We start from the raw sequence: 12,500 nt of genomic DNA on the forward strand, positions 1-12,500 counted from the left end.
AAGTGGGGCGTGTCCCCCCAAAAACAAGACAAAACCAGCTTTCCAGCGCCGACGGCCTTCAGTTGTTCTCGAGCATTCGAAGTAGTAATAACGTATTTCGCTCGTACTTTTTTTCTCTATAATCTTCCGTTTGTATTACACAAAATGACTGGTAGAGGAAAAGGAGGAAAGGGATTAGGAAAAGGCGGAGCAAAAAGACATCGCAAAGTGTTGCGAGATAATATTCAAGGAATTACGAAGCCTGCCATCAGAAGATTAGCTCGTCGTGGAGGTGTAAAACGTATATCCGGATTGATATACGAAGAAACTCGTGGAGTACTCAAAGTATTTCTCGAAAATGTTATCAGAGATGCGGTAACATATACAGAACACGCCAAAAGAAAAACCGTCACGGCCATGGACGTAGTATACGCTCTCAAACGTCAAGGGCGTACATTATATGGTTTCGGCGGTTAGATTCATATTCCGACGAGAAATTTAAAAAAAAAAAACGGTTCTTTTCAGAACCACAATTTGTTTTCAAAACGAATTCGATTTATATACTTTACTTTGGTGTGAGTAATAATTAACGAATTACCAAATTAAATTCGAACGATATACCCATCTAATTTTAAGCATTATCTGTCATTCTTTTGATTACCTGAATAATTGCTTCATTTTATCCTGTATACTTAACGAAATTATTAATTTCAACCTTACTACATCTGTATACGAAGAAGAAAAGAGAAGAACGATCTGTACAATTAGATTATATACCACTCGGTTTCTAAATCTATAGGACAGGGAAGCTACTGGTATCTAGCTAGCTAGCTAGCTAGGTAGCTCCCAAACTATTCAATTATTCACCAATAGAAATTACATATGAAACTTTTCTGAAACGCCGCTTTAAAACGCGATACCATTTGTACGTAAAGAAAAAATTGAAAAAATGAATATTCATAAACTGATCGAAGGTTAATGAACCACTGTCCAAATATTATTGTTTTATGCTTATAATATTCATCTATCCCATTTCACAAATTACTATGAATAATAATAACAACCTATTTTTATATACTCGTCATTCATTTCTGCAGATATTGAAATGTATGTATGCATTCATCTATGCTATATAATTTAATTAGGTATAATTTTTTTCATTTATTCATTCCAATTTACTCATGATTGTCTATATTGTAATTCCACGAACAAGAATGTATAATATTTCTATGGATATTGTTATGTTTATTCATTTGTATACCTAAATCTGATATTACTGCATACATTTTATTTTCATCACGAATAAACGTACAGACATTCTGATATTTGATTTCAGCAAATAGAAATCACTTGTTTCGGCACGAAAATAAGAAGTTGAACAATAATAATATTATTAATCATGTATACATGTATACGTAAATATGCGCAAGCAAGAAAGAAACAATCGCATATCGTGCTGCGTCAACAATTGTATCGAAAAGCGATGACAAGAAAATAAAAAAAAAATATATGCAATTGTCGAATTCATTAGAGAAAATCGTTGTGGCCCTGATAAGGGCCGATATTTTATTTGTCGCTTTCCTCTCTCAGGAAATGTGTACTTATGCCTTCTTTTCGGTTTTTTCGGTAACAAAACCGCCTGAATATTGGGCAAAACACCACCTTGAGCAATGGTTACTCCTGATAACAATTTATTGAGTTCTTCGTCGTTTCGAATGGCCAGCTGTAAATGTCTAGGAATGATACGGGTTTTTTTTGTTATCGCGAGCCGCATTACCGGCCAATTCCAAGACTTCAGCTGCCAAATATTCCATTACTGCGGCTAAGTAAACCGGGGCGCCGGCACCAACTCGTTCGGCATAATTTCCCTTACGAAGGAGTCGATGAATACGTCCTACTGGGAATTGGAGTCCAGCCCGACTGGAACGGGACTTTGCCTTTCCCTTAACTTTACCTCCTTTTCCACGTCCAGACATGTCGAATCGTAGATTAGTATTATATATCGGATAAATTTAAAGAATTCACTGAGAATTATTCGATGTTGCTCTAACAGTAGCTTTCTATACAATGATTTCTATATAGAATCGACCTGTATTAATACCGTCCTACCGACCAATGGGCGTTCTCGAACGCTCAACTTTCCGGTGGGCGGAGCCTACTAGAGTTCCAGTTACTATCTGAAATAGTGACGACAGAGTGGCGTCTTTTACAGACACAACAATACATTCGATTGCTGAACCTCATTGAGTGCAGACGTGTCTGAGCGATTAAGTGTTTTCTCCAATTTATTTAGTGAATGTGGCAGCCGTGCGGCGGTGTGTTATTTCTTGCTATAAATAGCGCGTTCGTTTTGTGCGTGAGCAGACAACCACACTTTTGGTGAGTACGTTCAAAGATATCATTTCCGTTGCGTTCTTGGTGCTCATACTTGTTTCTGAGTGTCCGAAAACAAAGCTTTGAATTACGGCAGTATGGAGGAACTGCTTTGTAGCCTGGCAGGGAAGGAGAAGGGCGAAATTATTGGCTTTATAAGCCAATTAATTTCAGCCCTTGGCCTGTCCCAGTCAGACCTGCTTGGCAGAGCTTCGCCAGCCCTGGGGACGACTGTCAGTCTACGACAGGTCGTAAACAGGGAGTGGCTAAGGCCCCGACTGGCCGTAGGAAAGCTAACTCGGACCGAGACTACAGCGACAGCGACAGTGTAGCCTCCTTCTCCTCATCAGTCTCGAAAAAGAGACGCTTCAACGATGGATTTCCTCCTCTTCCATCAGTGTCAAGACGCCGTATCGACGAATGGATACGGCACGAAAAAACTGAAGTCAAACAAGTACTATCCAAAAAAGAAAAGAAGCTCAAAAAAAGAGCAATGTTACAAAATGTTCAGGCAGAGGCTCGGAATTACTATTCCGAGTCCGAGACCTCATCACGTCAAGCGGCCCAAAATCAGGCCAAAGAGAAGGCCGCACCTAGCGAAAGCGCTAAAAGCGGCCCCAACGAACCTGAAATCGTTGAAAATGTTGTCGAGATGGAAGATCTCGACGCAAATGCAAACGAGGGTGCTTCTACTACGGGAAGCACCGTCAAATCAGTTCATGGCGAGGAGCCCACCCCCCCTACCCCTCTGAAGCAAGACATCCCGTCTACGGCTTCAAAGGCTAAAATTCCACCTATTGTTGTCCGACAGAAGGACAAATGGGTACCACTGTTGAAACTGACGACTAGAGAGAACATCAAGTTCTCGAAAGCCGTCAATTTACATGACGGGATAAAAGTTCAGCCGGAGTCTCCTGACGACTATCGGCGGCTGGCAAGGCTTTTGGTGAGGGAAAAAATCCCTCACCATACTTACTCGCTCCCCGAAGAGCGGCAACTACGTGCCGTCATCAGGGGAGTGCCAGAGCACCTGGCAACTTCCGATGTGCGTGAGGAGCTTGAATCAAAAGGCTTTGACCTCACCAGCGTCACGCGCATGAAGCGCGCTGGCAAACCTATGCCTCTGGTCCTCGTCTTGCTAGACAGGGATCAGAAGCATATTTTTGAGGTCAAAGACCTCTTGTGCGTGAAGGTTCAGGTCGAACCCCAACACGCGAAAACTTCGGTGGGTCAATGCCACCGTTGTCAACGCTTTGGACACTGCCAACGCAACTGCTTGGCAGTGCCCATCTGCGTTAAATGCGCTGGCAGGCACTTAACCAGTGCCTGCAAAAAGACCAAGGCTGACCCCCCGAAGTGCAATAATTGCAAGGGGGCTCACACAGCCAATTACCGTGGCTGCCCCGCGTACCCAAAGGTACAAAAGAAGGGGCAGACACAACAACAAGGAAACCAGCCTCCTCAGGGAGACCTGCGGGGTCTGGACGCGTCCAGAGGGGGTCAGCTTTGCAAAAGCTGCATCTAAGGGCGCAAGTACTGCAAGTACTTCTGCAAAGCCCACCTCCCCTCGACCTGAACCCTCACCTCAGACTCAGGGGGTTTCAGACATCTGTGCCGCACTGGACCAGATGAAAAAGTTATTCGTCAAATTCCCCGTGTTACAGACAATGTTCACGGTGAATACAAGCGTGATGACCGGAACTGCCAATGTCTAGACAACCAACGTTGCCTAGATCTCTGAAGATAGTTTTTTGGAATGCCAATGGCATTCGAACAAAGAAGCTGGACTTCGAAAACTTCCTCATTGAAAACAACATAGATGTGGCTCTAGTCCAAGAGACACATCTAAGGAACGAATCCATTGTCATTCCAAATTACAGATTCTTTCACAGAGAACGTGTTGGACGTGCTGGAGGGGGAGTCGGCATTTTTGCCAAGCGATCCCTGCAGTGTGTCCAATACGGCATTGACAGTGCTCGGTTGCACGGTACTGAGGCCGTGGGGGTCGAAATTCAACTGAGAAGGGGTTGTCACAGAATAATCTCGGTTTACAACCCTCCGAACATTCGTCTACTCCCAGAATCTCTGGATGAACTGCTGATGGGAAGCAACATTCCGACAATTGCTGCTGGCGACTTCAATGCCAAGCACAGACCTTGGAGCAGAGCCACAAATCGAAACGGCCAAGCGCTCCATGCGCATGTTGACAGACATGAATATCTCGTGCTGGGACCAGATGAGCCTACGTACTATCGCGGGCAGACTAGGCCTGACGTACTAGACATCGCGCTTCTCAGAAACGTCACTCTGACCAGTGAAATTTACGTTCTGTCGGAACTGGATTCTGATCATAATCCAGTAATCCTGGTACTGGGCGATGATCTTCCTCCCCCTGAATATCGCGTGAGATCTAAGACGGACTGGGATGTCTTCACAGCCCAGCTCGAAGAGATGCGCGCCCCTCCTGAGGTACTCGACTCTCCCGACGAACTCGACGCGGCAGTTGAGCGTTTCGAGCTTTCCGTGAATGATGCGTTTCGAGCGGCCACCTCCAGGGAGGAGTGTCCGCTGAAGAGCTACAACGAGTTTCCCCCTCGTATCAAAGCCTTGATACGAGAGAGAAACCGCCTGAGAAGGCTCTACCAGCGAACCCTTTTCCCAGGGGACAAAACAGCGGCGAACAGGATGGCCAATCGTGTCAAACAGGCCATCAATGAACACCGAAACGAAAGGTGGGAAGAGCTCTTGGAATCCTTCGAACCTGGGAGTGACGAGCTTTGGCGAGTCACTCGTAGGCTCAGGGGGAAGAAGACTGCTCTCTCACCCATTCACGGAGAGCGCGGAGTGTGCTACTCCCCCGCCGACAAGGCGTTAGCCTTTGCAGACACGATGGAACGTCAGTTTCAACTTAACGTTGACGACGACGACGACATCGACCGCGATATGCTGCTGGAAGACCGGGTTCACCGACTTCTCAGGGAGGATGACGACGACGACATCCGTCCAGCTTCTATGGAGGAGCTGAAGGGTCTCATCAAGGCTGCGAAAGCAAAGAAGGCTCCGGGAGCCGATTCAATAACTAACAAGTTGTTGAAGAGACTCCCGGAAAACAGCGTTGAATTCTTGCTGAGTCTCATCAACAGTTCGTTGGCCCTCAGACACTTCCCTAGAAGGTGGAAGCATGCGATCGTCGTCATGCTCCCGAAACAGGGTCAGAACCAGCTGTTCCCGCAGAACTATCGCCCGATCAGTCTACTCTCGTCGGCGGCTAAGCTGGCTGAAAGAGTCGTACTGCAAAGACTCAACGAAGAAGTTGAGGACCGAAATGTTCTGCCTAATGAACAATTCGGCTTCAGGAGAGATCACTCCACTGAACTACAGGCTCTAAGGTTGGTCGAGAACACCATCAGCGAGCTGAATATCAACAAAAAGTACATATAGTACTTTTAGATATTTCAAAGGCCTTCGACCGAGTATGGCACGAAGGCCTTATACATAAGCTAAACGCGCTCGACCTACCTCGGGGCCTGGTCCGGTGGATCGGATCTTTCCTGAGAGGCAGAACCTTTCAGGTTAGAGTAGAGGGCTCTCTGTCTGACAACAGAGAGATCCTCGCTGGAGTGCCACAGGGGGCCGTGCTCTCTCCGACGTTGTACTCACTCTATACAAGCGACCTGCCCAGGTCCGATAGAGTGAAGATATCCCTGTACGCCGATGACACGGCTCTACTCTCGTCTTCCATGGGCGTGAGCTCGGCGTCGTCTACATGCAACGTGCATTGGACGACCTCGAGCGCTGGTACCTCGAATGGAAGATCCGAGTAAACCCGGAAAAGACTCAGGCGATAACCATGGGGAGATTACTATCTTCTCCGGCCAGAAAAGTGAGAGTCTCTGGAAGGGAGATTGACTGGCAAGCGCGGGTAAAGTACCTCGGCCTTTTAATAGACCGTAGGCTCACTTGGAACCCGCACATCATGTACGTTAAGTCCAAGATCGAGGGTCGGATCGCCGGTCTGTACCCTCTGATCAACAGAAAATCCAAGATGAGTCTTAAAAACAAAATTATGATCTACAACTCGATGTTCAAGCCTGTCATCATGTACGCTTCAGGCGTCTGGGGACAAGCGGCTCCGTCCAACATTTCCATTTTGGAAAGGTTACAAAATAAGCTAATTAGGATGATTGTGAATGCTCCTTGGTTCGTGCGGAATGAAGCCATCCGCAGAGATTTGCAGCTGCCTTCCATTCGGCAGTCCATTCAGTCGAGGAATGAGAGAGTTTTCGAAAAAACGGAAACTCACGAAAACCCGTTAGTTAGGGAAGCCACAGATTATGCTGTAGACGACCCCTCCCGATATAGAAGGCCCCGACACTCTGTCGAATGAGGCCCTCATGTCCCCCGTTAAAGGATGAATAACTTTTTCATCCATCCCACCCCAGCCAGGTAGGGGTATCCCGTGAAGGGCGGCACTGATGTCTAAGGACTTCATGCCGTCATCCATCAGTCATGTACCCATTGGCCCATCTCAAGGCCAATGATCAGCCGAAAGGGTAGGGGAGCTGGTCTCCAAATCCTGAATGAACTGAAGATGATCGTCAAGCGTCTTTTACATTGAGTCGAAAGCAAACCTGCACGATAGTACTTGTTTGTTTGATATTGACGAAATTAAATTTTCAGAATGCCACCCAAAGCTAGTGGAAAGGCTGCGAAGAAGGCCGGAAAGGCCCAAAAGAATATATCGAAGACCGATAAGAAAAAGAAGAGGAGGAGGAAGGAAAGTTACGCAATTTATATCTACAAAGTATTGAAACAAGTCCATCCCGATACCGGAATATCCAGTAAAGCGATGAGCATCATGAACAGTTTCGTAAATGATATATTTGAGCGTATCGCAGCGGAAGCCTCCCGTCTTGCTCATTATAACAAGCGATCGACTATTACGAGCAGAGAAATTCAGACTGCAGTACGTCTGTTACTTCCTGGTGAATTGGCGAAGCACGCCGTCAGCGAAGGCACCAAAGCAGTTACGAAATATACCAGTTCGAAATAATTTACTTATTCCGGTCTACGATATACATTCTTAAAAAAAAACGGTTCTTTTCAGAACCACAAAATATTTATGAAAGAATTCTTACAATATCGTTTCGACGCTGAATGATAATTTATTTTTGCTAGGGCGCTAGGTCTCACTCGGTTGGGTTGCCTTGTTATCAGTACATTGTTACCTCCTTTCGTGAAACGCGCGATGATAATAAATAATTTTGCCACCTATATTTAGATGGTGCTTACCTACCTATCAACCTAAAAAGTTAACGTTCGTTACTGTTATACTAGTCATGTACTCTATTACTTATGTTATTTTTTAACGTGTTTTTTTATTTACGTGCTAATATGTTGTCTAAAAACGTTTATGATTAGCATTTCTGATTTCGACTATAACATTGACGATTTATATATTTCGGGTGGGGGTGGGTGTGTATTACTCCGTTATAGATAGAGCTCACAGTATCGTCGTTCGTTCGTTCGTTCGTTCGTGTTGTAGTATCGACCTTTTTATTGAAAGTATATTACGATGATTATATCTTATCGAATATAACATTAATAACGTTCGTTATTATTCGAATGCCGTTTTCATCGAACACTTTTATAGGGATAATTTTTGAAAATGTTGATGCTATTAGAAGCGTCGGTTCTTGGTTATAGTCGTGTATGAAGGTAGACACGAGGTCTCTTCGATGCCCCTATTCACTCGTGTATTTATCGAGTATTATCGGCTAATGTATCATGTTTCTATAGACAGTCGCGCCTATGATATTTATTCGAAGGTTCCTTCCAGATCATCGATTACGAGTATTTTCGGAAAGGAATTGTCTGGAGTTACGTCAAAATCATCAATACTTCATATTTCATTGTAATTTACTGTGAGTTGTCGAGGTTTAATATTAGCTTTTTCTTATCAGAAAATATTTTCGGAATACGTAGAATCTATCCACGTTATTGTGCTAGTCGAAGTCTAAATAGGAAACCGGCATTGATTTCGTAAAGAAGTTGATGCGAACATTTCGACAGCAGAATGGAAGCCGTCAATATCGTGTCTAACGAGAATGTCGAGCGTTCAGTCTCCCGTCCGCCTGTGCTTCGACCCAGAATATTTAAACAAACGGAACACCAGAGGACTACATCATTCTCTCTAGACGCCTAACGAGTGTAGCATCTATCTTCCGAGAATATATTGTCAGTTGTTTTTTTACTATGGCAGACATAGAAAATCAGAATTCTTCGGCTTCGGCTAATTCATCTTCGTCGCCGCAGGCACAGTCTACTGCGAAGAAAGAAAAGAAAGTTAAAAATCCAAGAAGTAAACCTTCTCACCCACCTACGTCGGAAATGGTTAATAACGCTATTAAAGGATTGAAGGAACGGGGTGGTTCCTCTTTACAAGCCATAAAAAAATATATTGCGGCGAATTATAAGGCTGACGCAGAAAAAGTGGCACCTTTCATCAAGAAATATCTTAAATCTGCGGTTGCTTCCGGATCATTAGTACAAACTAAAGGAAAAGGTGCATCGGGGTCGTTCAAATTGGCATCGGCATCTTCTGGTTCGGCAAAACCGTCGGCTACCGAAAAGAAAACGTCCGGTACGGCCGGTGCGAAGGCCAAAAAAACTCCCGTTAAACGCGTAGCTGGTGAAAAAGCTAAAACCGGCAAGAAGGCTGCTGCATCACCGAAAGGTAAGAAAGCCTCTCCGGAAAAGAAAGCGGCTGCCGCAGCCAAGCCTAAAAAGGTAACTGCCGAGGATAAAAAGACCGTCGCTTCTAAGGTTTCGTCCGCGACTTCTGCTAGTAAAACCAAGTCTCCTTCGAAAGCAAAGAAAACTAACAAAGGACCAACAAAAAAGCCGAAAGCACCCAAACCGAAAACCGCGAAAGCGACCCCTGCATCGGCATCTTCTCCGAAAGCCAAAAAAGCTGCCTCTCCAAAAAAGAAGAAGTAAATTCTTCTATCAGTTGACTTCTCTCTCCGGCGACGAAGTCTAAGAAAACAAATGGCCCTTTTCAGGGCCACAATTTTTTTTACAAGAATTCGTATATAATTCAACTGTCCAACAAATATATAAATAAATAGTCAGAACTACCTACCTAGCCTATCCCTATAAACAGAAAAAAAATAGATAAATAATATTTCTTCCGCCGCCGCCGCCGACTATCGAATTGATATGAATCGAATAATTTCGTAAAAGAGTAAAAATTAAAAAATATTGCTCTGTCTTTCTATTTCATTGAAATATGTCTTGTGAACAGTTGACTTATTTTCTGATATTGGGATCGTTTCAGGAAAATGAGTCAAAATCATTTCGAGATTTCCAAACTAAGGGTGTTCCATTTGAGAAATCACTGATTTTTATATCTTCAGAATTACTCATCGACTCCAAATACCTCGTTCATCATTTTGGAAATGTTACTCCTCCTACAAGACGACGGAATGTAATATTTTGATGAATCAATAATAGCTTATGTATTCTATGAGACTTGTTTTCAATTTTATAGGGAAATGGCTCGAGAACCGAATAATACCTACTTTTTCTGTATAAACGATCGAATATCTCGAGAACGATTCATTTTTGGTATAGGGTATATTACAAAAAGTCACTCGAGATTTATGCCAGGTATTCAAAAATATGAATCAGAGGAAATTTACGAAAAGATGGTGATGTTATGAGCGATCTTTCATTCAGTGATCGCTTGTTTTTCGTTATTTATCTCAGCCGTTTCTAAAAATGATCTTTTCGAAAGATTCGTTTCGGAAAGTAAAAAATTTCAGTATTATAATCCATATTTGGATCATACTGAACATGTTCTGCAAACACCCGTGATTTAATATTTACGTGATGCGAGTTATTGAAAATATCATACATTCATTCATTCATTCATTCATATCTATCGATAAACGAATTCTTTCATCAATTGCATTTTGTGGTTCTGAAAAGAACCTTTTTTTTGTATATATTTTCAATATATATTGGGATATATATATATGAAATTAAGCTCGTTCTCCGCGTATTCTCCTTGCTAACTGAATGTCTTTGGGCATAATGGTAACGCGCTTGGCGTGAATGGCGCACAAATTCGTATCTTCGAAGAGTCCTACCAAATACGCCTCGCTAGCTTCTTGCAAAGCCATGACGGCTGAACTTTGGAATCGTAAATCGGTTTTGAAATCTTGAGCGATTTCTCGAACTAAACGTTGAAAGGGTAATTTCCTAATCAACAATTCAGTACTCTTCTGATAACGTCGAATTTCTCGGAGAGCAACAGTACCGGGTCTGTAACGATGAGGTTTTTTAACACCTCCCGTAGCCGGTGCACTTTTGCGAGCTGCTTTAGTAGCTAATTGTTTTCTCGGAGCTTTACCTCCAGTCGATTTACGAGCGGTCTGCTTGGTACGAGCCATTTTCAAAACCTATTGCGAATTGTAACGAACGAAATGTATACCGAACGATAGACGGACAACATATGAACTGAGTCGGCTTATACACGCCAACTATTATATACCATCTAGACGAGACGCCATTGGTCCGATTTCCAGTTGTGGGCGGAGTCATGAAATTTAACAAAACCCGACCGAGTTCGGTGTAGAACTTTAGTCGAAGTCTGTCGTTAGTATCACTAACAGTATTTCATTCGTATCGTGCAGTATATAATTTATTCTTAACATTCGAAATGACTGGTCGTGGCAAGGGAGGTAAAGGTTTAGGAAAAGGAGGAGCGAAACGTCATCGTAAAGTATTGCGTGATAATATCCAAGGAATAACGAAACCTGCCATTAGAAGATTAGCCCGTCGAGGTGGTGTTAAACGTATTTCGGGTTTGATATACGAAGAAACTCGTGGAGTACTCAAAGTATTTCTCGAAAATGTTATCAGAGATGCCGTAACATATACCGAACATGCGAAACGCAAAACCGTCACAGCCATGGATGTTGTATACGCCCTGAAAAGGCAAGGTCGAACCTTGTACGGATTTGGCGGTTGAATTTAATGCCTCCCCCTGTATTGTCCTTACCGTTTCCATAAAAAAAAGGTTCTTTTCAGAACCACAAAAGCTTATGAAATGAATTCGTGTGTATTTTTTATATTTTTGAAGTAAGTCTCAGGTCAAGAAAGTAATACAAATCATGAAATTATGAAACAACAAAATTTAATTGACGCTCCGGAGGGGCGACTTCATTGATGATTCCAGTGGCGCATTTGCTTTTTCAGCTGCAGGAAAACCCGGAAAAACCTGCAGCAGCAGCAAGCACCACATCATGTGAACATCTTGATCTACTAATGTCTTCTCTTTTATAAAACAAAATGTAGGGTATCTCCAGAGACTACAGTAAATTTAGAACATCGCCAGAACACTTAGTGACACGACTATCGTCAAACTTAATCGACCTCTGCCCTCCGGTAGCAAGCAGAATATCGGAAGCGTGAAATAAAAATTTGAATTGGAAATTTTGGCGAAATAACCCGAACGGAAAGTGTAGTGAAAATATAAAAGATAACGGAAAGTGTAGTGAAAATATAAAAGATAACGGAAAGTGTAGTGAACGTTTACCTCTGCCTTCCGCGAACAAGCAGAATATCGGAAGCGTGAAATAAAAATTTGAAATGGAAATTTTGGCGAAATAACCCGAACGGAAAGTGTAGTGAAAATATAAAAGAAAACGGAAAGTGTAGTGAAAATTTAAAAGTAGCGGAAAGTGTAGTGAAAACATAAATATAACGGAAAGTGTAATGAACGTTTACCTCTGCCTTCCGGGAGCGAGCAGAATTTCGGAAGCGTGAAGAAAAATTGAGATGGAAACTTTGGCGAAATAACCCGAACGGAAAGTGTAGTGAAAATATAAAAGATAACGGAAAGTGTAGTGAAAACGGAAAGTGTAGTGAATATATACGGAAAGTGTAATGAAAGTTTACCTCTGCCTTCTGGGAGCGAGCAGAATTTCGGAAGCGTGAAGAAAATATTTCAGATGGAAACTTTGGCGAAAATAATCGTGAACGGAAAGTGTGGTGAAAATATAAAAGTAACGGAAAGTGTAGTGAAAATATAAAAGATAACGGAAAGTGTAGTGAAACATAAATATAACGGAAAGTGTAAT

General features: G+C 42.9%; 4 protein-coding genes across 4 annotated transcripts; 3 read left to right on the forward strand and 1 right to left on the reverse strand.

Moving 5' to 3' along the window:
* Positions 1 to 75: 75 nt before the first annotated feature.
* LOC141484398 (histone H4) lies at positions 76 to 1,194 on the forward strand. Its single transcript, XM_074179432.1, has one exon. It carries the CDS (start codon positions 145 to 147, stop codon positions 454 to 456), a length of 312 nt encoding a protein of 103 aa, XP_074035533.1. The 5' UTR covers positions 76 to 144; the 3' UTR covers positions 457 to 1,194.
* Positions 1,195 to 6,104: 4,910 nt separating this feature from the next.
* LOC141484404 (histone H2B) lies at positions 6,105 to 7,405 on the forward strand. The gene has a single exon (XM_074179437.1). It carries the CDS (start codon positions 7,034 to 7,036, stop codon positions 7,403 to 7,405), a length of 372 nt encoding a protein of 123 aa, XP_074035538.1. The 5' UTR covers positions 6,105 to 7,033.
* A 2,992-nt stretch (positions 7,406 to 10,397) lies between these two features.
* LOC141484399 (histone H3) lies at positions 10,398 to 10,808 on the reverse strand. The gene has a single exon (XM_074179433.1). It carries the CDS (start codon positions 10,806 to 10,808, stop codon positions 10,398 to 10,400), a length of 411 nt encoding a protein of 136 aa, XP_074035534.1.
* Positions 10,809 to 11,077: 269 nt separating this feature from the next.
* On the forward strand, positions 11,078 to 11,389 carry LOC141484400 (histone H4). The gene has a single exon (XM_074179434.1). It carries the CDS (start codon positions 11,078 to 11,080, stop codon positions 11,387 to 11,389), a length of 312 nt encoding a protein of 103 aa, XP_074035535.1.
* The last annotated feature ends 1,111 nt before the right edge of the window (positions 11,390 to 12,500 follow it).

This window comes from Leptinotarsa decemlineata, unplaced genomic scaffold (assembly GCF_025532065.1).
Source record: "Leptinotarsa decemlineata unplaced genomic scaffold, Ldec_3_MD MMD2_tig00005561, whole genome shotgun sequence".
Lineage (NCBI taxonomy): Eukaryota > Metazoa > Arthropoda > Insecta > Coleoptera > Chrysomelidae > Leptinotarsa > Leptinotarsa decemlineata.